This window comes from Conger conger, chromosome 12, assembly GCF_963514075.1.
Source record: "Conger conger chromosome 12, fConCon1.1, whole genome shotgun sequence".
Lineage (NCBI taxonomy): Eukaryota > Metazoa > Chordata > Actinopteri > Anguilliformes > Congridae > Conger > Conger conger.
Genome location: NC_083771.1, coordinates 17,189,200 through 17,212,793, shown reverse-complemented (window position 1 = coordinate 17,212,793; position 23,594 = coordinate 17,189,200). Strand labels below are relative to the sequence as shown.

The window sequence follows — 23,594 nt, the reverse complement described above, 5'->3', positions numbered from 1 at the left end:
AAACAAGCTGATTGGTGCCTTGCCTTTCGCTTTCGGTGTACATGTGAGTGTGTCTGTTCTTTTTTTGTAAGGGTATTGCTAGGTTTAGCATATGGATATTGAAAAGTGTAATTGCATGGTTATTTGAAAAGTTTAAATGGATTGGTCATTTGGAAACGTTTTATGGATTGTATTTTACTGACGTGTATAGCACAATATGAGGGATTAATGCAAGGTGTAATATAAAAAAATGGGGGAGTTGGAAAAAAGCGCTATTTGCCATTTAGTGAACCATTCACAAATACATACAACTGTTTTTCTGATTCCAATATGAATTGGCATAAACTAATGTAGTTGTTAACATGACTTAAAAGTGTACCCATACACAAACAAAGCGTAACTTGTCAGTAGTAGTTGTCAGTAGTTAGTTAACAACTACATTAGTTCAGAAATCCTGGCAAAAAATAAAGGCAAGCAAAGAAAGTGCCGCAAACACCACAGTCCACAAACGACCAGCCTCACTGAACTTGAAAAACGTTGAAAATTGAACTACAAAGACAATCCTGCGGCCCTGGCCCGAGGCAAAGTCCATCAAAATACATTGTAGACTGGTTTCCGGTTTCATTTTGTCTTTGAACCTGTAGGTACAACACACATTGCGATAGAAACACACATCAGGACATGTAGGTCTCTTTGGATAAAAGCGTCTGCTAAATAACAAATGATTATTTATTTATTTATAGCTAGCATCCTCAGGATGGCCTACACAGTGGCACGGTGTTATTTTGTTGGGAATGTAAGGTATATTTCTCGAGTTATCAAAATACATTAGTTGTATTGTAGACTGGTTTTATTTTGTCTTTGAACCTGTAGGTACACCGCACGTCCCGATAGAAACACACGTCAGGACTTGTCGGTAGCTTTGGATAAAAGCGTCATCCTCAGGATGGCCTACACAGTGGCACGGTGTTATTTTGTTGGGAATGTCTGTCCTCCAGGGTCCTCGTCTCACTTGTCCCTGTGTTCGATTTGCACTTCATTGTGCGTCGCTCTGGATAAGAGCGTCTGCTAAATGCCTGTAATGTAATGTAATGTGAAAAAGAAAGAACGGGAAACCGCAATGTTGTGTGAATTCTGTTGGGTGAAACATTCGCAGCATTGAAAACCATTCGCGTTTTTCCCCTTTACATAGTTCTGAATGAAGATCAGGTATATCATTCTGAGTACAGTAAAAAATAAAATAAAAAAGGAACTTTGTACATGGGGTATATTGCAGATGTCTCATTAAAAATGCATGTCTTACGACATTTAAAACGAAATTAGATTGAAGGCTTCACAATAACCCACAGTCTTGTCCCGGAGGCTAGAACCTAAAGGCATATGGTGATGCAGCGTCTTTTGGTTATTACTGCTCTAGCCTTTGGAATAGCCTGCCGATGGGTCTTCGCGACTCCGAATCCGTAGACATTTTAAAAAGAAATCGTAAGACACACCCTGTTGTAGTTCTGTCTGTAACGTGGTACACAAATAAAGTTTTGCGTAGCCACGCCTGTATTTGCACTCGGCCTACACGGGCAGGTGGCTTCGTCGCCTACGGGAGATAATATTGTATTTTTCCAAATAGTTTCACTTGTTTCAGTTCGGTGCAATATGGACGCGTGCTCAGATAAAACAGTGCTACTGCGGCCGGACGTCTCTCGGGTAAGGTTGCCTGCTGTAGGCCGTCCCGTTAACTTGGTGTAGAATCAACTTGTTCGCTTGCTAGCTAACGACTCGTGGCCATAGTCCTTCGCCTCCGCGTCGTACAATAACCCCCTTGTTAACAAGATTATTCCTGATACACGTCGTAAATACAGTCGTGTAGGCTATTTATTGCATTTTCTGGAAGGCTTGGCTGCTGTGCAAGGATTATCCAGCTACTGAGCAAACTGTTTCCACGTGCTAGGCCGGCTATAGCTAGCTGGTTTGCTACCTTGGCGAGGCGATGTAATTTAGTGTTCCGGTGCCTCGCTTATTGTATGCGTCTGGCCATTTTGCATGCTTAGAGATTGGGGAAGCATATGAGAAGCACCGTACGTGGCACGGGTAAAGACAACTATCACAACATTTTCAGAGGCCTTGTTGGAAAACGTGACATTTCCCCCACGTAGTGTCGAGGACCCGGCCCTAGGCCCGCCTGATGAGAGATTGACAGAAGATGGGTTAGGCAGGAATGCATTGTTAACCCCTCGCACACGCCAATGGGGTAGGAGTAAAAGCTCCCGTAAGAGGAGAAGTATATGGTACAAGATAAATGTACAACCGTATATGGATACTGAGGAGTCTGAAGTCAGAGGACTTAGATTCAGGGTTTTAGAGAGCAAGGCTAAAGGCCTGACTGAGGCCATGCGTAGAATGTGTTCTAGCATGACCATGGAAGATGCTGAACACGCAGAACGGAAAATTGGAGACCCAGGGAGTTTTGCATTCAAGGAGACGATAGATGTGATAACATACTTGGTTGACACGTGTGGGCTGGCTCCTACAGGGGAGGAGCACGAGGCCTGGTTAAAGAAACAGGATGAGAAAGACAATGAAGATAATTGGGAAATCAAAGAGCAGGAGGAGATTGAAAAATGTAAAAGAGATAAGGAAAATGGCAAGGACGTCAATACCGAAAGAAAATTAAGAGGCTTCAAGGGCCTTCCTGAGGATAACACAAATAATTTATCGAATAAAGGACTGACTATAGAGGAGTTAAATGATGAATTGCACTCAGCTATTAGCTGGATGTCCTTTGTAGATCCCTTAAGGCGCCACAAAAAGGGGCACCTGAAGAGGGTGTTGAGATGGTGGCGGGCTTTAACGTCTGGCTTGCATGAGATCAAAGTTTGGAGGAAGTCAAGGAGAGATTATGAAATTGAAACAGACACCAGTGATGAATAGGTTCATTAAAAATTACATAATGGCTAGTGTTTTTCCACTCGTAGTAGGCCCCGGGCCCAGCGGACGCCAAAAGTAGCTGTGTTAAGTTAGCCTACACCACAGAAGTAAATAATTGTGTGCCATAGTGGCTAGCTAACGAAAACGACAACGCAGAAGAACCACTCAGCTTGCTTTGGTTGGATAGACACACACGGCAGTCTGCTGAGTGGTCAAAGAGGGAATGCTGCTTTCCACGTTTGTTTTGAGCAAGCACTCGTGTTTCGAAGAACTCGTTTCCTCCGCGTTTTCGTCCTTTTTAGTGAATTTCGAGTGCTTACTCTAAATTAACTTTTGATGAATTGCCTTGAAAAACTCAGCCTCCAGTTTCTGTTATAGTGTAAAGTACCTTTCGGGCGTACTGTATATCGTATTGAAAACCATGCAGTGTTTTTTTGTTTTTTTTCTCATGTGTCTCTATTAATTGTATGTAAATGATGTTCTTCCCATAGACTGTATAAAAGTAAGGCTCTTCCGTGCATGCACCGTCTTTTTGACGGTTTTCCCTTTTCTAGCTGGAGAGCCCTTGTGAAAGGAATGAGACGATTGACCTCTGGTGGCAATTACTAGCAATGTACGGGGAAATCCGGAAGTATTTGAATTTGAAGATGGCGGGCTCCTTGTTTACTTTTCTTCAGATTTTACCTTTTGCTGTCAGATGGCCTGACCTTACCTATGCCTAGTAATACTATTGTTTTGTTGTTGTGTTTTTTCTGTCTTTCAGTGTGTGATGAATCTTTCAAGCATGTTCAGCTGATGGTGACTGAGATGAGGACAGCATGCAGCGGACAGGCTGGAGGTGGTGACAGCGCAGTTCTTTGTGAGGGTGCAGCCAATAGCAGGATCGAGGCAGTCGGCTGCATAACTCGGCAGCGCACATCCGTGGACTCCATTTGCCTGCCTCGGAGGGACATTGATGTCTAAATGTGTTCAGCTCAACATCAGAGGTTGTGTTTGATAAACCTCCTGATGCAGATTTGTCTTGTTTGTAAGTGCTGCCAGTTTAGGCTGTCCTTATGAGGCACACATGCTTGCTATGCATGCTTTCGCACTCAGTCCATGACTGCAAACCATGGCCAGAACCCGCCCCTTAAGTAGCGCAGGTCTCCTGTGCTCGCTCCGGCAGCACATATACTAAAATTGGAACGATACAGATTAGCATGGCGCAAAAGCAAAAGCCACCGTTCATTCTTCTCAGTGGAGAAAGGAGGGGCCCACAGGGCCCCCTGCGCCCTGCGCCTGGTCGGAGGTTCGAATCTGACCCTGGCCAAATTGCCGAATTATCTGTTGCGTTGTGTATATGCAGAATTCAAGGGCCAAATAGTATAGGAACTATATTTCTGTACATGTATTGGCACTACATTAGTAACTGGCGCTATATGTACACGTATTGGCATTAACTGCATTGGAACTATGAATATGCAGATTGTCAGAAATTTTAATTGTAAATGCACATAATTTGAATGTCAGGAATTGTAATGTGTAGAATTTTAAATGAACGGTCACTTCAAATGCAGAATGTCAGAAAATGTAACTTGTCAGAATAATGCAGAGAGACTATTGGCTTTCTGTGCATGTTTTATTCTTATACAACATGTTGATTTCTGCAGCAGAAATGAATTATACAGAGATGTTGTAATTGTGAACATCAATGCAATGTATTAACTAACTGAAATAAAAAGACAAAATTAAAAAAGACAGAGAAAAGAGTTTGCTTTTCACTGACTCTATTGATGACTTTTTTAGTTACTTTTGTTAGATAAAAACAGCGATTGCAGTACACAATCCAAAACACATTTGGCAGGGATAATTGGCGTGGGACTGACTGACTGCCTGCTTGCCTGCCTTGTCTAGACAGTCAGTGATGCAGGAGAAGGAAGGACATTAAAAGCTTTGAAGCTTTGACTTGTATGCATGAGAAGGAAGGAAATCGTTCTCACTTTCAAAGACTCAAATCAAGTATTGTTAAATTCAGAAACAAAAGACAAGCATTTCCTTTCACAAGCATTTCCTTAAATGATTGCAATATGCAATGATCCAAACATTGACGCACAAGCTGCTTCACTAATACAATTGTGTTTAAAAAACATACTTAATTATGCTGAACTTTAGACATAAAGTAACAGCACTATACAAAATGGGAAACATTGATGCACACCACTGGGAGCTTTACTGTGTCCATATAAAAAAGTGTCCGTTACAAATGCAGCCAAGGTTCGAATCCGACCCCGGCCAAATTGCCGAATCATGTGTTGCGTTGTGTATATGCAGAATTCAAGGGCCAAATAGTATAGGAACTATTTCTGTACATTTACGATATCAGTAACTGGCACTATATGTACACTTATAGGCATTATATCATTAACTGCATTGGAACTATGAATATGCAGAATGTCAGAAATTCTAATTGTAAATGCATAATTTGAATGTCAGGAATTTGTAATGAATATGCAGATTGTCAGAAATTTTAATTGTAAATGCACATAATTTGAATGTCAGAAATTGTAATGTGTAGAATTTTTAATGAACGGTCACTTCAAATGCAGAATGTCAGAAAATGTAAGTTGTCAGAATAATGTGCATGTTTTATTCTTGTACAACACATTGATTTCTGCAGCAGAAATGAATTCTACAGAGATGTTGTAATTGTGAACATCAATGTATTAACTAACTGAAATAAAAAGACAAAATTAAAAAAGACAGAGCTTGCTTTTCACGGACTCTATTGATTACTTTTTTAGTTACTTTTGTTAGATAAAACAGCGATTGCAGTACACAATCCAAAACACATTTGGCAGGGATAATTGGCTTGGGACAGTGACTGACTGACGCAGGAGAAGGAAGGACATGAAAAGCTTTGACTTGTATACATGAGAAGGAAGGAAATCGTTCTCACTTTCAAAGACTACTTTCAAAGACTCAAATCAAGTATTGTTAAATTCAGAAACAAAAGACAAGCATTTCCTTTCACAGGCATTTCCTTTCCAATTACTAGTTTATTTTGTTGGATAAAACAATGATTGCAATATGCAATGATCCAAACATTGATGCACAAGCTGCTTCACTGTAATACAATTGTGTTTTAAAAACTTGCTAAATTATGCTGAACTTTAGACATAAAGTAACAGCATTATACAAAATGGGAAACATTGATGCACGCCACTGGGAACTTTACGGTGTCCATATAACAACGTGTCCATTACAAATGCAGCCAAGGGCACACTTTTGACATTTCAATGTTCGCATTGCAGGGCCGGCTTTTGTCTGGTGCTTCACCTCAGACCTGCTTGCCGTGGGTATCCCTACCAGCAGTCCAAGGACTGCAGGCAATGTAGCTCTGAGGGTCTTCAGCACACGCAAGCCTCTACACCTCGCCAAGGTCCCGGTCCAAGTAGAGGGTAACTCATAGAACTATATACAATAAAGTAGAGGGCAGCTCATAGAACTATATACAATAAAAGCGTCCTCCACCCAGCAAGTGGATCAGCGTCCCTGAGTGTCCTTCATCTCTGCCAACCACTCCTGCACCGACTTGCCGGCAGCAGTGGAGCAGAACGCGAAGTTGCCGAAACGGCTATGGCCAAATTGCCGCTGTTTCGGCTGTCCGCACTTTAGGCAGATGTACTGCTCCGTACGCTGCCGTTTTGATTTCGGTGGCCTGGTGTCTCCTGCCTCCGCTGCCGCCGCCACCGCCTTACTCCGCCACCACGCTGTTGTCCGTGGGACTGGCGGTATTGTAGCAGCGGGCACGGTGGCAGTAACATGGCTGGGCTGGGCTGGGACGGAGGGTGGCAGGATGGGCGCGTGGGCGTTCCTTCTTCGCTGGGTGGCTTGGCGCGATCGGTTTTCTGGGGTAACAAAGACGAAGGGCGCTTGTCCGGTCGCCTCGTCACCCTGAAGGAGCCGCCGTGGTGGAGGCAGCTGCTGGGAAGCAATGGCAGGGATGCAGGTACCCACCACATCCTGCTCAAGCGCAGCTCTCTCCCACGCCTTCTGCCTCCGGGAGCGACCTGAGAGCGATAAACACCACATGTTAGCATATCAGTCAGCAGAAAGCTACACATCACAGGGTTACGGCATACAATTTCTGCATCGTGCCACCACTTGCCACTGGGAGAGAGTGCGCTGGTTCAGCTCAAAGAGCTGTAGCGTTGTCTGGGCCATCTGTCTCGGGCTGCCAAGCACAAGCTCGCAGATCTTGACATAGCGTGCGAGCACTGCCGCCCACCGGGGCCTCCTGACTCCCTGGGATTTGACCCCGGTCGGGTACAGGCGGCAGAGCTGGCTGCAAATGGCCTCCACCAGGCGACTGGCGTTTGGCCAATTTGCAGGACCCAAGGTTTCTCCGAGAAGGCAACTGCAGGGGGGGGAACAGATAAAATGGAATTATACCTCTTGACACTCTGAAGGTATTTTTCTCCATCGATAGGGTGTCGCAAGTCTTTGAATGGCGTGTCTCTTACCGTTGGAGACTCACCTTTCCAGGGACAACGGACGTCTTGCCCTTCGTTGCCTTGAAACGCCCCTTCGCAATCCTCTCCCGGTGCCGGGATGGGTAGACGAGCCGGCTTTTGTCGGCGTCTGGGAGAACGCTCCACAGACTCACCAGCTCGTCCACCTTGGCATCCGACAACGAGGTCAGTCCACTCAAGGCCACCAAGGCACTGGCCAGCCGGGTGACATGCTGGTAGCCTGGCTGACCGTCAGGGCCTCTGAACTCCTGAAAGCACAAGATGCATGTGTCTTAAATGCACGTGTTAAAACACTTAAGGTACAGCTCTTTGTCACAAAGCAGTCCAGCTGTATTGGTATGCTTTGTATGGATCATTATTTACCTTAGAATCTTCCCCGGTGGGAGCCGGTGGAGTGGGCACCCGGGGAAAATCCAGGAGGGTGGCGGGCGACTGAGGAAAGGCTTCAGGGGCAGCTGGAGGTGATGGCCCAGATGGGGGTGCGTCAGCTGGATCTCCTGACCGGAGATGGAAGGGATGGAGGATGGGGTTGGGCAGTGGACCGTGGGGTCGTCCTCCTCCTCCTGAAAGCCATCATCCTTCACATCCAGATCCAGGTCTTGGATGTCAGCAGCCTCGTCCGGAGTGTCAGGGTCCAAGCTGACGTCCTGCAGCACCCTGCCTGTCTGTGAGTACAGGTACTCCACGCCAATGAGCGCCCCTGCAGAGTGGGCCAATGCCAATGAACAAACAGCTTGGATTAAAATTTGTGCCAAAACACACAAAGTCAAAGTTGGCACCGACATAAGGAGCTATGCACCAGTGTACTCGCCAGGCTTGGTGTAATCCTTAACCAGACTCTGGCCAAGCACCCTTTGGCTGAGCTGGTTAAGGGAGTGCTGCAGGTGGCCACTGTAGGAGAGCAGAGGCTGTGCTGGTCCCTCCACTGCAGCTGCGGCGCGGTCTTCGTTCCAACTCACCAGTCTGTCCAGCAGGAACGCCTGAAAGTGCATGGCGTTTGCACGATCCCCTGAAAGGAAGCAGAGCAGCACGTTAGGAAAATAAAAAATAAAAAATCACCTAGGCCTCAACCGATTTTTGCTCCGGTAGGGAGGTGGGTGATGGGCCTACCTGGGATGAACCGGTTGAGGTGGAGGTGGAATGACTCCAGAGAAGTTGAACCCCGCGCGCAGCTATACAGAGAGCCTGCGCATGAGGTGCCACACGTCCAGTCTGACCACCAGCTTGTCCCACTCATGGAACAAGGCAGCTGTCTTTGACCCGCCGAATGAGGAGCAGCAGTCCCGGTCCACGTAGATGAGCTGGGGGGGTGCAACCCCGGCGTCTCGGTAAGACTGCATTAGGCCAGCAGCCATGGGCAGCAGGCCCTGGCCCTCGGCAGCTGTCAGCACCGTTATCAGGACCTGCCCGAATTCGTTGCCGACGTTCGTTGCCCAGGCCGCTGTGTCTGCAGCGAAACCGGCGAGCTTCTTGGTCACCTGAGAGCAAGGAAGGGGAATAGACTCACTTCAGGAAAAAGTGGCACAGGAATCTTATGTCCGTGACATATAGCTATTTAACATATCTTACCTTCTTCGTCGAATCCAACTTGAGAATGGATCCGAAGGTGGAGGTGACCCTGGCCTTCACCTCCTCCAGTCGCGTCAGAACGTCGTAGCAATAGACGCTCAGCAGCCAGAGGGGTGTGGGCACGGGCGGCATGGGAGGGGGGTGGGGGGAAGTCATGCCGCTCGGAGCCCATGGCCAGGAAGTGCTCGCACTCGCCGAGGTACTGCATGGACCGCCGCATCCAGGCTTCGCTGTGCCCCTCACACAGCTTCCGGTACAGCTGGGTGGCGCTGTTCCCCAAAGAGCGCTCCCGCAGCAGCCTCATGACCCGCAGGTCGCAGGTCAGCCTGGAACAAGAACAATTTTTAATGTAGACACACAAGCTACATGGTGATGCGTGCATGCGTGTGTGTGCGCGTGCGTGCGTATCGGTCTTGTATGCATTTCTTATGTGTTATATGTGTAGGTAATACATACTTAGGTTATATATGCCCACAATAATTAAAGCAGGCTTGTTGTTCACAGAATGGACGTGAAAGTAAAACTTAAATCTCTACTTACTTGTATGTCAGAATCGCTGGAAACTGGTTCCGATGAGCCGGATCCAGCCGATTCAGCACATCGTGCGACCAGCCAGCTACCTTCTTCTGACATCTCTGGCAGCTCAGGTACTCTGTAGCCATCAAGTACCAGCCATCGATGTCCAAGACCCTCCGGATGGTCTTGTAAAGCCCAGCCTTTGTCAGTGGTCTCTTACAACCAGGCTGGGTGCATGTCAGCTTGAATGCCCACATGCAGAGGGGCATCTAGAGGAACAGTGGACATGCAAAGAAGGCAGCTGGCGAGGAGGGAGGCTGGCTGTAGATTAGCCGGGGCTGGGGAGGGTACCACCACAGACGCAGGTCCGTGGTGAGTACAGTCTTCCCCAAGCTGTCCCTGGTAAACAGCGCCCATCCAATCCACTCCTGCTGTTCCCTTGAGAAAGCTGCACGCCAACTCTCAGGAAACAGCAGCTGCAAAATACAAAAAAGAATGTGTTACAAACCAGAGTTTGAGTTTGGCATCTTTCATAAAAAAAACAAAAACCAAATAAAAAATAAAAAGTGTTCAGTGTTTTACGCTCACCTCAGCACTTTGAGAGGCAGGCCTTGGTGGCAGGAAGGACTGCTGTGGCTTGGCCCGTCCCTCCTCTTCTCCGGTGGTGGTGGTGGGAGGTGGAGGCGGGGGGAGCGGGTGTGGGACCTCTACGACAGCAGGATCGCCTTTGCAGAGACGTACCAAAAATGTAGGTTGTTTTTTTATTTATTTTATTTATTTTTATTTTACAAAAACCTGAGTGTTTGTGTCAATCAAGCATTGAAATGAGATGCTGTTTAACTATGATTACAAGCAGCTCAGCCCAAATAAGTGCCATAGTTATTATGGTTGTTAGTGAGGTACATTAGAAAGTGCATCTAGAGTAATGCCATGAATTTGCCCAGTGCCAGTATACCAGGGGGTGCAGGAGAAGATGGGTGTGATCAAAAAGAAAGATGAGCCTCTAAGACAGGGAAATGCAAAAGTTGCAGTTATGCGCAGGGTGAAAGCCACAGCTAGGCAGCGATGGATGGATGGATGACAGGACAAAGCTACAAAGCATGCTTAAACACATTTAATCTCTTACCCAAACCTACCATTCCTATTTCAAGGGGATCCTTCTTTCTCTGATAAATATTGCAATGAAACAACAGTTAATTCAAATTGCATTATACCAAACTGACAATACTTTATAAAACACAGTCAGTCAAAATAAAGATGCACAACTCACTTTCCTCCACGTCAAGGGCTATCTCCGCCAGTTCTGTGTCTGATGCCTCCGTTTGGATGGGAGGCAGAACTGGTTGGCTAGAAGACACCCCTACAAGTGTAAAAGATGTATGATTAATACACGTATTAATACACGTGGTCAGAAAGCACAAACAAAACTGAATAGAAGCTTGCCTGAAACTACAGGCCTGGGGGTCAGCAGCTTCTTGACCTTTGCCTGTAGTTCCCCTGTGGACAGTGAGCGCCGCCCTAAAAACGCAGAGATTGCAGGAGCGAGCGGAGTGGGAGCCGCAGGCCGGGGGGCAGCACGTTCTCGCTCCTGGTCTCTGCGCCTGATGTAAGCTACGGCGGCGTCCATCTGCGTCCCAGGCTGGGGTGTCTTCCTCCGAAGCCACTTGACGTAGCTGAGAGACATTTTTGATCAGTTGCACTTTCTACAATATTGCAACATAAGCACATACTCTAGAAAACAGTATTTTATGCCACTTACCTAATCGTGCTCCTTTCTTTGGACTCGTAGAGGTCCCTCAGCGTGCTCAATTTGTATTGGCCGAAGCCAATAAGGGCTTCTCCCTCCTGGCCTGGCTGGCTGGCCAGGGACCGTGCTTCATCCAGCCTTGTGGAACCTGACTAGCTCCACAAAGTCAGGGTAGGCGCAGGCGTAGCGGGTGAGGGCGTCCTTGTTGGCCATTAGTGGCAGTTGGGACACGCTGGTCTCCCGCTCCGGCTGGTGCCGGTACGCCAGGTGCACGGCGTAGCCGTCATTCTCCAAGAGCCACCGGAAGGTCTGACCCTGGTACTTGCCAAACTCCAGGGTGCTGTAGCTCAGCACCAGTTTGGCGTTCCCAGGGTCACCTTCCACAGAGACGACGTGGGCCTCAACGTAGTCCCAACCCACATCTTAGCAAAATAAAAACAATTATGTGTATCCCCCTGCATTAAAGCTCTATAAAGCCCCTGCAAAAACAACACTTCCAGCTGAAAAGGAATATTAATAAGGCCCCTATGCAAAGTCTTAACCCATGAAATAAAGCCCTCCCCAAAATTCATCCTTTCTAAAACCTGAAACAAAAACCCTTGATCTACCTGATCAAAAGCTTTTTGCTGGTCCAAACTCAAAACCCCAAGCCCCATCTCCCAACTCTGTGCCCAACTCAAAATGTCCCTGACAACAAATACATTATGGATCCCTAACCTACCTGGTACCGCCATGTCTGGTCTTCAGAGACCACCTCCCCTATCATCTCCCAAGCCCTGTTGACCAGTACCTTCCCCAACACCTTCACATCCACGCTTAACAGCGTGACTGGCCGCCAATTCCCTAACTCCCTTTTAAATGAGTAATTCCCTCCCTCATGGAAAATGGTAATAAACCAACCCTCCCAATTTCATTATAAATCTCAACTAAATCCTCCCCCAGAATGTCCCAAAAAAACCCATCTAATTATTTTGGGATGCCATGCCTCCCTGGAGCCTTGTCTCCCTTCATCCCAAACAGGGCCCTCGTTACCTCCTCCTTTGAGAGTGCCCTCCCCAAAGCCTCCTGCTTCCCCTCCCTCACTCTCCTCCACAGCTGCTCCACCATTCTGCTCCATCCTCCACACCCCTATCAGCCTCCCTAAACAGACTAGAATAGTACCTGACAGCTGCATCCAACTTGTCCTGCTGCTCCATCACCTCAACCCCCTGCTCTGTCAGCAAGACCTCCATTGCTGCTGCCACCTGCCTCTTCTTTACCGTCTGAAAGAAAAAGGCCGCCACCATCTCCCTCTCCCCCCTCCTCTTCGCACTCCCGTACCCTTGACAAAACTCCCTGATTCTCTCCTTCACTACCTCCCAATCCATCCAGGATTGAATTAAAAAGACATTTAAAAACTTGCCAGCCCAAATAAAACTCTAAACTGCTCAACAAAAATCTTATCCCTTAATAATTGAGTATTGAATTTCCAAATTCCCTCCCACCAGGCCCCTCCCTCTCAAAGAAAATTGGATCATCTGGTGATCTGAAGACCAACTCGGTGTCACCTGGAAATGATTACCTGATTCCCCCTGCGAAACAAAGAAATAATCCAAACGCCTATGGATACCCCTTTTGTTGCTCCAGGTGTATCTTGGCCCTTGAACCCCACACTCCTTAAACACATCAACTAATTTAAACTTAAACAAGAACTCTTAAATAAACCTATCCTGCCTCCTACCACTCCCTCATCCAATGAATTTAAATTAATTAAAATCCACCCCAGGACCACACACCTGTTTGACATTTTAGAAAAGAAAATCTCTCAGTTATGTTACATGGAGAATAAACATTTAAAAACCTAAACTCTAAAAATCCCCAGACCGTCAGCAAACACATTCCTAACACTCCAAATCCCTAAATTCCAACCTTTAACTAAAGAAATTACCGCCTTCCCTCCCGCCAAATGGCACTCTTGTAAAAAAACAAACAGAAAAAGGCACAGAACGCAAATAACGAAAGGAAGCTTGCCTCTTACCCCGGTCTTTAAGTCCCCTTGTGTTCAAAGAAATTAAAATCTTGTCTGCCATGACCAAAACAAATTAGAAACAGGCCTCACTCACTGCAAGCCCAAACTTTGGGCAGAAGCCTCCATCCCCTTTAACAAAGTGGCATCGTCGCAAGTGTACAGGATCTCCGCCTCCTCAGCCCAGTCCAGAGACTTGCCCTTCTTCTTGGCGGTCTTCCTAGCCACCGCCCCAGCCTTCTACACCACCTGCCTCCTCTTGGTCACTCCTGCCTCACCCCTCTACCCTGCATCACCGTTCGCTTGCACCCGGCCTGAGGGCTCCGCTGTAGAGGGCCTTGTGGCGCCCCGTGGGGAGAGAGAGGCAGAGAGAGCAAGAGTAGTTCATCAAAAATTATATTTTAATTGTTTCTGGCGTGCCTTCAGGGCACTTTCACAAAGTCCCAACCAAAACTTGCTTTCTCAGTAAAACGAAAAAAAAAGTAACCGGCCAAAAAAATAGGTACACCGGTCCGTCGGTGACTCTGGGTGGTCCGTTCCGCCCACGCCTTTTCCCGAGCCTCCGAAGCCCCGCGGCTCCACCGTGTTGTCGTTGTTTGTGGCTGTTTTCTCTAATCACTGGGCTGCGTCTGCGTCTGCGTCTGCGTAATGCATAATGTGTTTATACGCCCGGAAAGTTCATTCATTCTGTGTATTGACGTTAACGAATTCGGTGCCGTTTAAGTCATACAAACGTATTAAACAGCCCGAAAAACGGCTCGAAAGCCAACCGGCTAGCCCGCTCTGACCATTGCGAACACGAAAATATAAATCATTCTTCCGATTTTAATATAAATTTCATTAGAAAACGCATTGAAAGCTTACCTTTCACCGATGCGAGAGCAATGGCCGACGCGCCGATTTGAGTCAAAACGGGGGACGAGCTACAATTGGCCGGCTAAACACGTGATGAATTTGGAACAAACACGTGTTCAATTTGGAACAAATCCGGCCATCTGATTGGCTGAGCCGCTTTGTCAAAGTTGGTGAAAGTTGTAAATTGGAACAAGGCACGGCCTCTGATTGGCTCCAATATTGGAACATATTGGAACATTGGAACAGAGAAGATCGGTAAAGTGGCCAAATTCATTTGACTTTTAAGAGGCCAGCCTGTAGTGCAGTGGCAAGGTCGGCGGTTCGAGCCCCGGTATAGCTGCGATAAGATCCGCACAGCTGTTGGGCCCTTGGGGGATGCCCTTAACACCCCATTGCTCCAGGGCTGTTTCCTGCTTAGTCTAATCAGGACTTGTCGGTCGCTTTGGATAAAAGCGTCTGCTAAATAACATGTTGGAGCCAATTTGGGTATTGCTATATGTTGAGTGTGTTATGTGAATGTTGTCATTACTCCACCTGCACACTAGGGGCATAAGCAGCAGGTAATCATGGTGTGCACTGACAAAAGGGGTTCACAGGTGTAGGTAATGAGGGACTTAGTCTAATCTATAGTCTAATTAGGAAGCACACCGTGGGTGCAAGAGACTGTCGTGTTGGTAATGTGGTAGTGTTTGATCCATATGTAAATAAATGGCAAAACGTGGACACATGGCAGACCTCATTTTTGTAACACGAGTTGGAAATGCCGACAAGAAAACAAAGTTCCCTCTGGTGGCTATTTTTTGTTGTTAGGTAGCCACTAGATTTTGTTGAAAAACTTTGCTTCAGCCAGATGGATCCCTTTGATGTGCAACATGGAAGGACAACACTGTTCCACCCGGAATCCGGTATGGAATGCCTGATGAAAGCAAGCATCTGAGAATAACTGGTAGGACTATTTTGGAATTGTTACAAGCTGTGTGGAAGAGATTGGCCTTCTAACAAAGAGGATACAGGTGAATCCTACTACAATTCTAAATAAATCCTGTCAGCGCTGCTAATTCATTATCAAAATGAGTAAAGTGGAAACTAATGCAAATGTCAATCAAGGTGAAAAAGAGGACCATGCTAAAAGACACTTTTTTTTTTTTTAACTCACTTTTAAAGCATTGGAAGCAAAAATATTGTCTCATCAAAAGGAAAGGACTTCTAGGATAAAGAAACTATACAAACTAACAAAGGAAGTTGAGGAACTGATGCTTTCAAACCAAAATGTTTCTGAGGTGCAGACAAAATATCAAACGTTTTTGAAACTGTCTGTGGAAGCAACAGAGTTGCATGAATTACTAAAACCATTGATACCTGAGGAAGAAATGTCTAAACAAAATGAATGGTTTGAAATCCAAATGCAAAGCAACAAAGAAATAACACAAAAAATGGAAAAGTGGTTACATATCAGAGAGCAATGCAAAAAGAATGATGATGTCAATGACAATGCTGTGAGAAATGAAATTGTGGAAAATTATGATATTCAGCCAGGTGACAGTGTTTCTAATATGGAAGGAAAAACATGCACATCAGTTGGCCGTACCAGCCATAGGTCTACAAGATCATCAACTTTCTCTGCATGCCGTAAAGCAGAGGCTGAAAGGGCAGCTCTCCTTGTTAAAGAAGCTGCTCTCAAAGAACAACATGAGCTGGAGCTTCAGGAGGAGCAAATCAGATGAAAAAAGGAATTGCTTGCATTGCAAAGTCAAATTGCTGCCCACACAGCAAAGGTCACTGTGTACAGAGGTTCTGATGTGAGTTCCAGAGCTCATTCAGATGGAATGAATTCATATTTGGAATATTCAAAATGGCAACACAAATCCTCTCTCAAACCCTCTGCTCAGGAATTTGTTCCACAAAGATCAACCCATCAACTCAATCATCCACCAATAGGAGGCAGCAAACCTGCTATGCCAATGTGGTCACTGCTCAAGGATTCAAACTATCAATTCAATCCTCCACCAGTAGGGGGCAGCAAACCTACAATGTCAATGGGGGCACGGCCCAAAGGAACTAGTTCACAAGAAGTTGAATCAAAAGCTCATGTTCTGAATCACAAAGAAAGTATGCATCTAGGATTTCAGCAAACATATCAAACCACACATCTCACACAGGATCCCATCAGCATGCTGCTCTAGCACAAACCAATAAGGACCAAGACAATCTTCTTACCATCATGGAAAGGCAAAATGACATAACAGCTCTACGAGTGCAACAGCAGTCCTCACTATCACTACCCCCAAGGGATATACCAACTTGAGTACTTGAGTACAACACATTCATCAGAGCATTTGAGCATGGAGTGGAGGGAAAGGCTGCTAGCAATGTAGACTGTTTGTACTTTTTGGAGCAGTACACCAAAGGACAACCCAGGGAGCTGGTTAAAAGCTGTCAACACATGCCACCTGATAGAGGATATCAAAGAGCAAGGACACTTCTACAAGAACGCTTTGGAAATGAGCAAAGAATAGCCACTGCATACACGGAGAAAGCTCTAGGATGGGCATCTGTGAAAGCAGAGGATGTCAAGGCCTTACAAGCGTTTTCCTTGTTTCTACGCGTCTGCTGTAATGCGATGGAGGACATTAGTTATATGTCAGAGATGAACATGTCATCCAACATGCGTGCGATAATACTGAAGTTACCCTACAAAATGAGGGAAAAATGGAGAAACAGCTTATGAGCTACAGAAAAGGCGAAAGTGTCTTGCTTCTAATCCACTCTTTGGAAATATTCAAGACACATCTACTGCACCACCAAAATACAAGGATGGAAATAAAGTTTCATCACATGTTCGTATTAAAGAAAAAGGAAGCAGTTTTGCTACCTCTGTGGCAGCTGTTAATTCTAGACCCACAGCTCAAATGCAAAATGAGAAGCCAATACCTGATAAACCAACAAAGGTGTCATGTCTGCTGTGTGGAGAGGGTCACAGATTGGAGTTGTGCCCCAAAATGGAGAAGTTGCATCGGGAGAAAATTGACTTTCTGAAGGAGAAAGGCATTTGTTTCGGGTGTTTATCTGTTGGACATATTAGCAAAGACTGTTATAGGCGTCTGTCTTGCAAGTTGTGTAACCTGAAACATCCTACCATCCTCCATATTCATTCAAAGGAGAAAGAAGCCAAAGCAGCAGACACACAGCAAGAAGTATCAGAGAATAGTCTAACAGTTTATCTTAAGACCTGTGGCCATATAGGGGCCAGAGCTCAGGATTGTGTCTTGCCAATTGTGCCTGTACAGATTAAGGCTAAGAAAGGCAGCAAAATGCTACAGACCTATGCATTCTTAGATCCTGGCAGCTCAGCCACTTTTTGCTCCAAGCGACTAATGAGGGAGCTAAAGGTGAAAGGAAGAAGCATCAATATCCTCTTGAGAACAATGAATCAAGAAAAGTTTGTCAATAGTCATGTCATCTCAGGACTGGAGGTAGCTGCATTTGACAGTAACACCTACTTTGAACTGCCTGATGTGTACACACAGTGTAAGATGCCTGTGACTCGTGATAACATTCCACAACAGGAAGAATTAAGTGCTTGGCCACACTTAAATTCTGTGGAAATTCCTGTCATTGACGCTGATGTGGAGCTGTTAATTGGAACTAACGCTTCAAAAGTAATGGAACCATGGGAAGTGGTAAACAGCAATGGTACAGGACCGTGTGCTGTCAGAACCCTACTAGGGTGGGTTGTCAGTGGACCACTGCTAGGAGGTAATGAGACTGGGAGTAGCTGCCCCACTATCACAGCCAACCGAATATCCATTCCTAACATAGAGGAATTGCTGGTGAAGCAATACAATCAAGACTGTAAACTGAAAATTGCTAAAGGTTCAGCTGAACTCAACAACGGACATTACTGCTTGAGATTACCTTTCAGAGAGGACAATGTTACCATGCCCAATAACCGCCATGTTGCTGAGCAAAGAGTCCTCTGCCTGAAAAGAAAATTGGAGAAAAATGCCATACTTAAAGAGGAATACATCAATTTCCTTGGTGATGTCATCGATAAAGGCTATGCAGAGACGGTGCCAGAAAGTCAACTGGAAGGAAAAGAAGGAAAGGTCTGGTACATCCCACATCATGGCGTGCACCATCCTAAAAAAGGAACATTGAGAGTGGTATTTGACTGCGGTGCAAGCTTCAAGGGAATGTCACTCAATAGTCAGCTACTCCAAGGACCTGACTTGACGAATTCCTTGCTAGGAGTTCTCACAAGGTTCCATCAAGGACCCATAGCAGTGATGGCCGACATACAAGCTATGTATCATCAAGTCAAAGTGGCAAAACAGGATGTAGACTTTTTGCGCTTCCTGTGGTGGCCAAACGGTGACCTGACACAACGTCTCACTGAATACAGAATGACTGTTCATCTGTTTGGCGCAATATCATCACCCAGCTGTGCCAGTTTCGCCCTAAGAAAAACGGCTGAGGACAACAGAGAAAAGTTCCCAGCACATGTGACTGACACCATCAAGCACAATTTCTATGTGGACGATCGCTTGAAGTCCTTGCCTTCAGAGGCAGAAGCCATGGCCTTGGTGATAGACCTGACATCTGTATGCCAGTTGGGAGGATTTCAGTTGATGAAATGGATCAGCAACAGCAGGTCAGTGTTGGCATCTGTTGATATGGAAAAAAGAGCCAAGGAAGTGAAAAAGTTGGATTTCGACAGGCACAGTCTTCCAATCGAGTGAACACTGGGACTACAGTGGTGTGCAGAAACCGACACCTTCAAATTCAAGATGGCAGTCCAGGAAAAACCACTCACAAGACGGGGTATCTTGTGTGTGGTAAGCTCTGTGTATGACCCCATTGGATTTTTAGCACCCTTCACCTTACCTGTCAAGTTGATGCTGCAAAAACTCTGTAGGCTGAGCTACGGTTGGGATGAGTACATTCCCCAAAATTACCAGCTGCAGTGGGTGGGGTGGCTAGAAGATCTAAAGAGGCTCAGCACATTCAGCGTGCCAAGATGCATCAAGCCCAAAGACTTTGGACAGCTCACAAGTGCCCGACTACACCACTTTTCTGATGCTAGCGAGGATGGGTACGGCACAGGTTCATACTTGAGGCTGCAGAATGACAAGGAGAAGGTTCATCTTGCTTTCATTCTAGGAAAGGCACGAGTTGCTCCATTAAAGCATGTGACTATTCCAAGGATGGAACTAACAGCTGCTGTGCTTGCAGTGCGAGTTGACAGGATGCTGAAAGCAGAATTGCAACTAGAGCTTGAAAATTCAACTTTCTAGACTGACAGCACAACCGTGCTAAAGAAGTGAAACTAAGCGCTTTCACACCTTTGTAGCCAATAGGATCTCCACTATAAGAGAAGCCACTGCCATCTCCCAATGGAGATACGTTGACACAAAGCAGAACCCGGCTGATGAGGCCTCTCGCGGGATGAAAGTTCTTCTCAATTGCAGCAGATGGATCTATGGCCCAGATTTTCTTTTCAAGAATGAAACAGAATGGCCTCTTAACATCTTGTACTCTGCTTCAATCAGCAGTGATGACCCAGAGGTCAAAAGAGAGGCTACAGTGAACACTGTCGTCCTCAAAGATGCACCAGATGCAACAACTGTTGTCATTACCAAAGATGCACTGAATGCAACAAACCAGCTGATAACCCATTTTTCTTCATGGAAAAGGCTAAAGACCTCAGTTGCTTGGTTTCTCCAAGTGAGAAAGACGTTGCAGTGGTTGAGTAAGAAGAGGAAAGAAATACAAGCTTCTGCATCCAGCAGTGGACTTGACTTAACTCAACAAAAGAATAGAGTGGCAAAGGAGATGCAAAGGTTCAGAGCCACACTGGGTGGTCAACCCTTGACTCCTGAAGACATCGATGCTGCCGAAAGTGCCATTATTCAGTACAGTCAACTGGAAAGGTTCAGTGATGAAATAACTGCTTTGAAAAAAGGAACATCTGGAGTAAAGAAAAGCAGTCACATTTATAGACTCGACCCAGTGCTTGAAAATGGGCTTTTGAGAGTGGGAGGAAGGCTTAGCAAAGCAGCAATGCCTGATGTCATGAAATACCCAGTCATTCTTGTTAAAGACCAGCACATCTCCACCCTCATTTTACGCCACATTCATGAGCAAATGGGACATTGTGGAAGAAATCACCTGCTTTCCAGACTTCGTCGACAGTATTGGATCACCAGCGCAAATGCTGCTGCCCGGAAGATCTGCTCTTCCTGTGTTGTTTGCAGACGTTATAGGGGAAAGCTGGGTGAACAAAAGATGGCAGATTTGCCTCAAGAAAGACTACAACCTGACCTCCCACCATTCACAAATGTGGGCGTTGACTACTTTGGCCCTTTTGAAGTGAAGAGAGGCCGCAGCCTCATCAAACGCTGTGGAGTTATCTTCACTTGCATGGCCAGTAGAGCAGTGCATCTGGAAATGGCATACTCACTAGACACCAGCTCCTGCATCAATGCACTGCGCAGATTCATTTTCAGAAGAGGTCAAGTACCACACTTCAGATCAGACAATGGAACCAACTTTGTTGGCGCAGAACGTGTGTTGAGAGAAGCTCTGTCTGATCTGAACCACAGGAAAATTCAAAAATCTTTGCTTCAATCTGGAGTGAAATGGAGCTTCAACACTCCCGCTGCATCACATCATGGCGGAGTTTGGGAAAGAGTAATTTGCATGGTCAGACAGGTGCTGAACTCTGTACTTCATCAGCAAACTGTTGATGATGAAGGATTGCAAACTCTCCTTTGCGAGGTGGGGGCCATATTGAATGACCGTCCCATAACAAAGCTCTCAGACGATCCTAATGATCTAGAGCCCCTGACTCCAAATCACATCCTCTTGTTGAAAGGCAAACCTGCTCTGCCACCTGGGATTTTTGAAAAAAGTGAGTTATACACCAAATGATGATGGAGGCAAGTTCAATTCCTCTCAGATCTCTTTTGGCACAGATGGATGCGAGAGTACTTACCACTGTTACAGGAACGGCAACGGTGGTCAAGGCACAAGAAAAACTTTGTCACAGGAGACAATGTAGTTGTAGCGGACTCTACTGCCCCTCGTGGATCCTGGTTGTTAGGGAAGGTACTGCAGACCTTTCCTGACACACAAGGACATGTGCGGTCTGTTAAAATCCAGACCAAGTGCAACATATTGGAGCGACCAATTACAAATGTAAAACCCCACAGCTAACCCAATGACGGAATTTAGCGGGGGCCGAAGGGGGTTTTGCGTGATTGTCCTTCTGGCGTTGCTGGGAGAACATTAGTTGGGTTAATTATTATCCTCCGTACAAGAACAGAGCACAATTATATTTAAGAATATACTGGGTCTTTGGGTTGCCATGGGTCGGATATGGATTGACCTGCCCCATATCCCGCTTATAGCTGGCCAGAAACGGATCAGTACAATTCTTAATATTCTCCGTTCTCAAACGGGGTCGTATTGTACGCTTAGTGGTTACTATAGTTTTACTCGTTTATCTGACTCCATTTAAAATATCCATCCATCCATCCATTATCTGAACCCGCTTATCCTGATCAGGGTCGCAGGGGGGCTGGAGCCTATCCCAGCATACATTGGGCGAAAGGCAGGAATACACCCTGGACAGGTCGCCAGTCTATCGCAGGGCACACACACCATTCACTCACACACCCATACCTACGGGCAATTTAGACTCTCCAATCAGCCTAATGTGCATGTCTTTGGACTGTGGGAGGAAACCGGAGTACCCGGAGGAAACCCACGCAGAGACGGGGAGAACATGCAAACTCCGCACAGAGAGGCCCCGGCCGACGGGGATTCGAACCCAGGACCTCCTTGCTGTGAGGCGGCAGTGCTACCCACTGCACCATCCGTGCCGCCTCCATTTAAAATATAATTTAGCAATTTGGGTTTGCAACTTACGCGGACCTCGGGAGTGATTACATTCGACTTGTACCTGCGCCACCATTACTCAATAGATGCTCCCGGGATTAGCATTACTGCTGAAATCTCAGTTCGGTGGAGAACTCAGAGGCTGCCGGTCCAGTCAACACAATACTTGCAAACCTGCCCTGATAGTTGCGAGCCCAGGTCGGCGTAGCATTAACTGGGCTCCTTCGAGCTAATTTGGCAGGAACCGGCGCTATAACGCCCAAGGGTTCCCTTCGCACCAAATCACAAGAGCCATGCGTCCCCCGACCCTTAAGGGACAGAAATTGCTGGCCGCACAGCTTAGAACTACCACAGGTGTACCGCCCCGCCGATCGGTCGGTCTTCGGCCACCATTTCCCCCTGAGTATTTCAGTTGTCATTTAGGCTGAAAAGGTACAAGATGAATTAGAGTCATGGAGATCACGCAAGTTACAAGCAAAATAGTTTATTCGCAGACAGGTAGGTTATTAGCTTTAGAATATCACAATCAAGTATAAAATACACAAATGAAGAATAGAAATAGAGTAAATAATCATACCTAGCCTGCTTGGACTACACACAAACACAGAGTATAGAATATGCCGTATGGAAAGTCGAATACGATCTTCCTGATACTTACATACACGTACAATATGCTGTGTGGGAAGTCGAATACGATCTTCCACTGCTACACATACATACATACATACATACATACACAAGACATGTTGTGTGGGAAGTCGAATACGATCTTACCCGATTGGTCTGTCTCCCTTGCTTTTATGCCAAATCATACGTTTGAAACCAGGCGGCAGTGCCATAAATCAACCTGGAGGGGTGGTCAAATCTGGAATTTAGACCCACCTTTGGGGGTTGTTGAGTAGGGAAAATGAGATGATTACCAGGAGAGGACGTGTAGGTTTTCCCTTGGGATACTGAAACTATAGTTTATTAAATTCCATTTGGTATGAAATGTATCTCATCTGATTCCTTGATTTTATCAGATCACATCCATACCAAACAGATTACCCTTATGTTTTATTATGTTGCAGTTATCATGAAACTTCCCTCCTGATTATCCATTTTACATGCAATTCCTGTTACCATTACATAAGACTTAATGCAATAATACAAGGATCACATGGGCAATGTTTTCAAGGTGTTACCGGGTCTATTTACTATCTTAATAGCAGTTCTGAATATTTAATCTAAGAGAGCAGTCACCGGTGTAATGACAGCAGTGCCCAAATGAGGGCACTGTGGCATTGTCCGGAGTCTTCCCCCTTGGAAGTGACCAGGTATGGGGTCACAGGGAGGTCACCAATGTTCGGGAGGATTCTTTTCCCATGACCCAACTGGCCTTGGACCACTCATACATCTTAACTCCCCAACAGGTAGTCTAAACAACATTGGAACCCCAGCTCTCAGGCCCCTCACACATGGCAGCCCTTCCTGACCTTAACCACCATGCTACAGGCCGCCCCATCATATCTATGAATGCTGTAGTGGGGAGTTTTCATGATAACTGCATTATGCTGTAAATATGTCTTTGTGCCTCTCATGGTAATATACC

The 23,594-nt window shown here is 46.1% G+C and overlaps 1 protein-coding gene across 1 annotated transcript; it reads right to left on the bottom strand.

Moving 5' to 3' along the window:
• Positions 1 to 7,069: 7,069 nt before the first annotated feature.
• On the bottom strand, positions 7,070 to 9,766 carry LOC133141515 (uncharacterized). The gene is made up of 8 exons (XM_061262085.1): positions 9,522 to 9,766; positions 9,001 to 9,307; positions 8,677 to 8,890; positions 8,523 to 8,624; positions 8,212 to 8,421; positions 7,776 to 8,112; positions 7,418 to 7,660; positions 7,070 to 7,297 (listed from the first exon to the last, which is right to left on the bottom strand). The coding sequence occupies exons 1-7, from the start codon at positions 9,764 to 9,766 to the stop codon at positions 7,588 to 7,590; spliced, it is 1,488 nt and encodes a 495-aa protein (XP_061118069.1). The 3' UTR covers positions 7,070 to 7,297; positions 7,418 to 7,587.
• Between the last annotated feature and the right edge of the window lie 13,828 nt (positions 9,767 to 23,594).

Excerpts from the sequence above, each read along its gene's own strand:
- LOC133141515 (XM_061262085.1), bottom strand. The coding sequence starts at position 9,766 with ATGCCCCTCTGCATGTGGGCATTCAAGCTGACATGCACCCAGCCTGGT. Across the intron at positions 9,308-9,521 it reads CCAGCGATTCTGACATACAA|GCTGACCTGCGACCTGCGGG; the intron begins GTAAGTAGAGAT and ends TTCTTGTTCCAG. Across the intron at positions 8,625-8,676 it reads GGACTGCTGCTCCTCATTCG|ACTGGACGTGTGGCACCTCA; the intron begins GCGGGTCAAAGA and ends GCTGGTGGTCAG.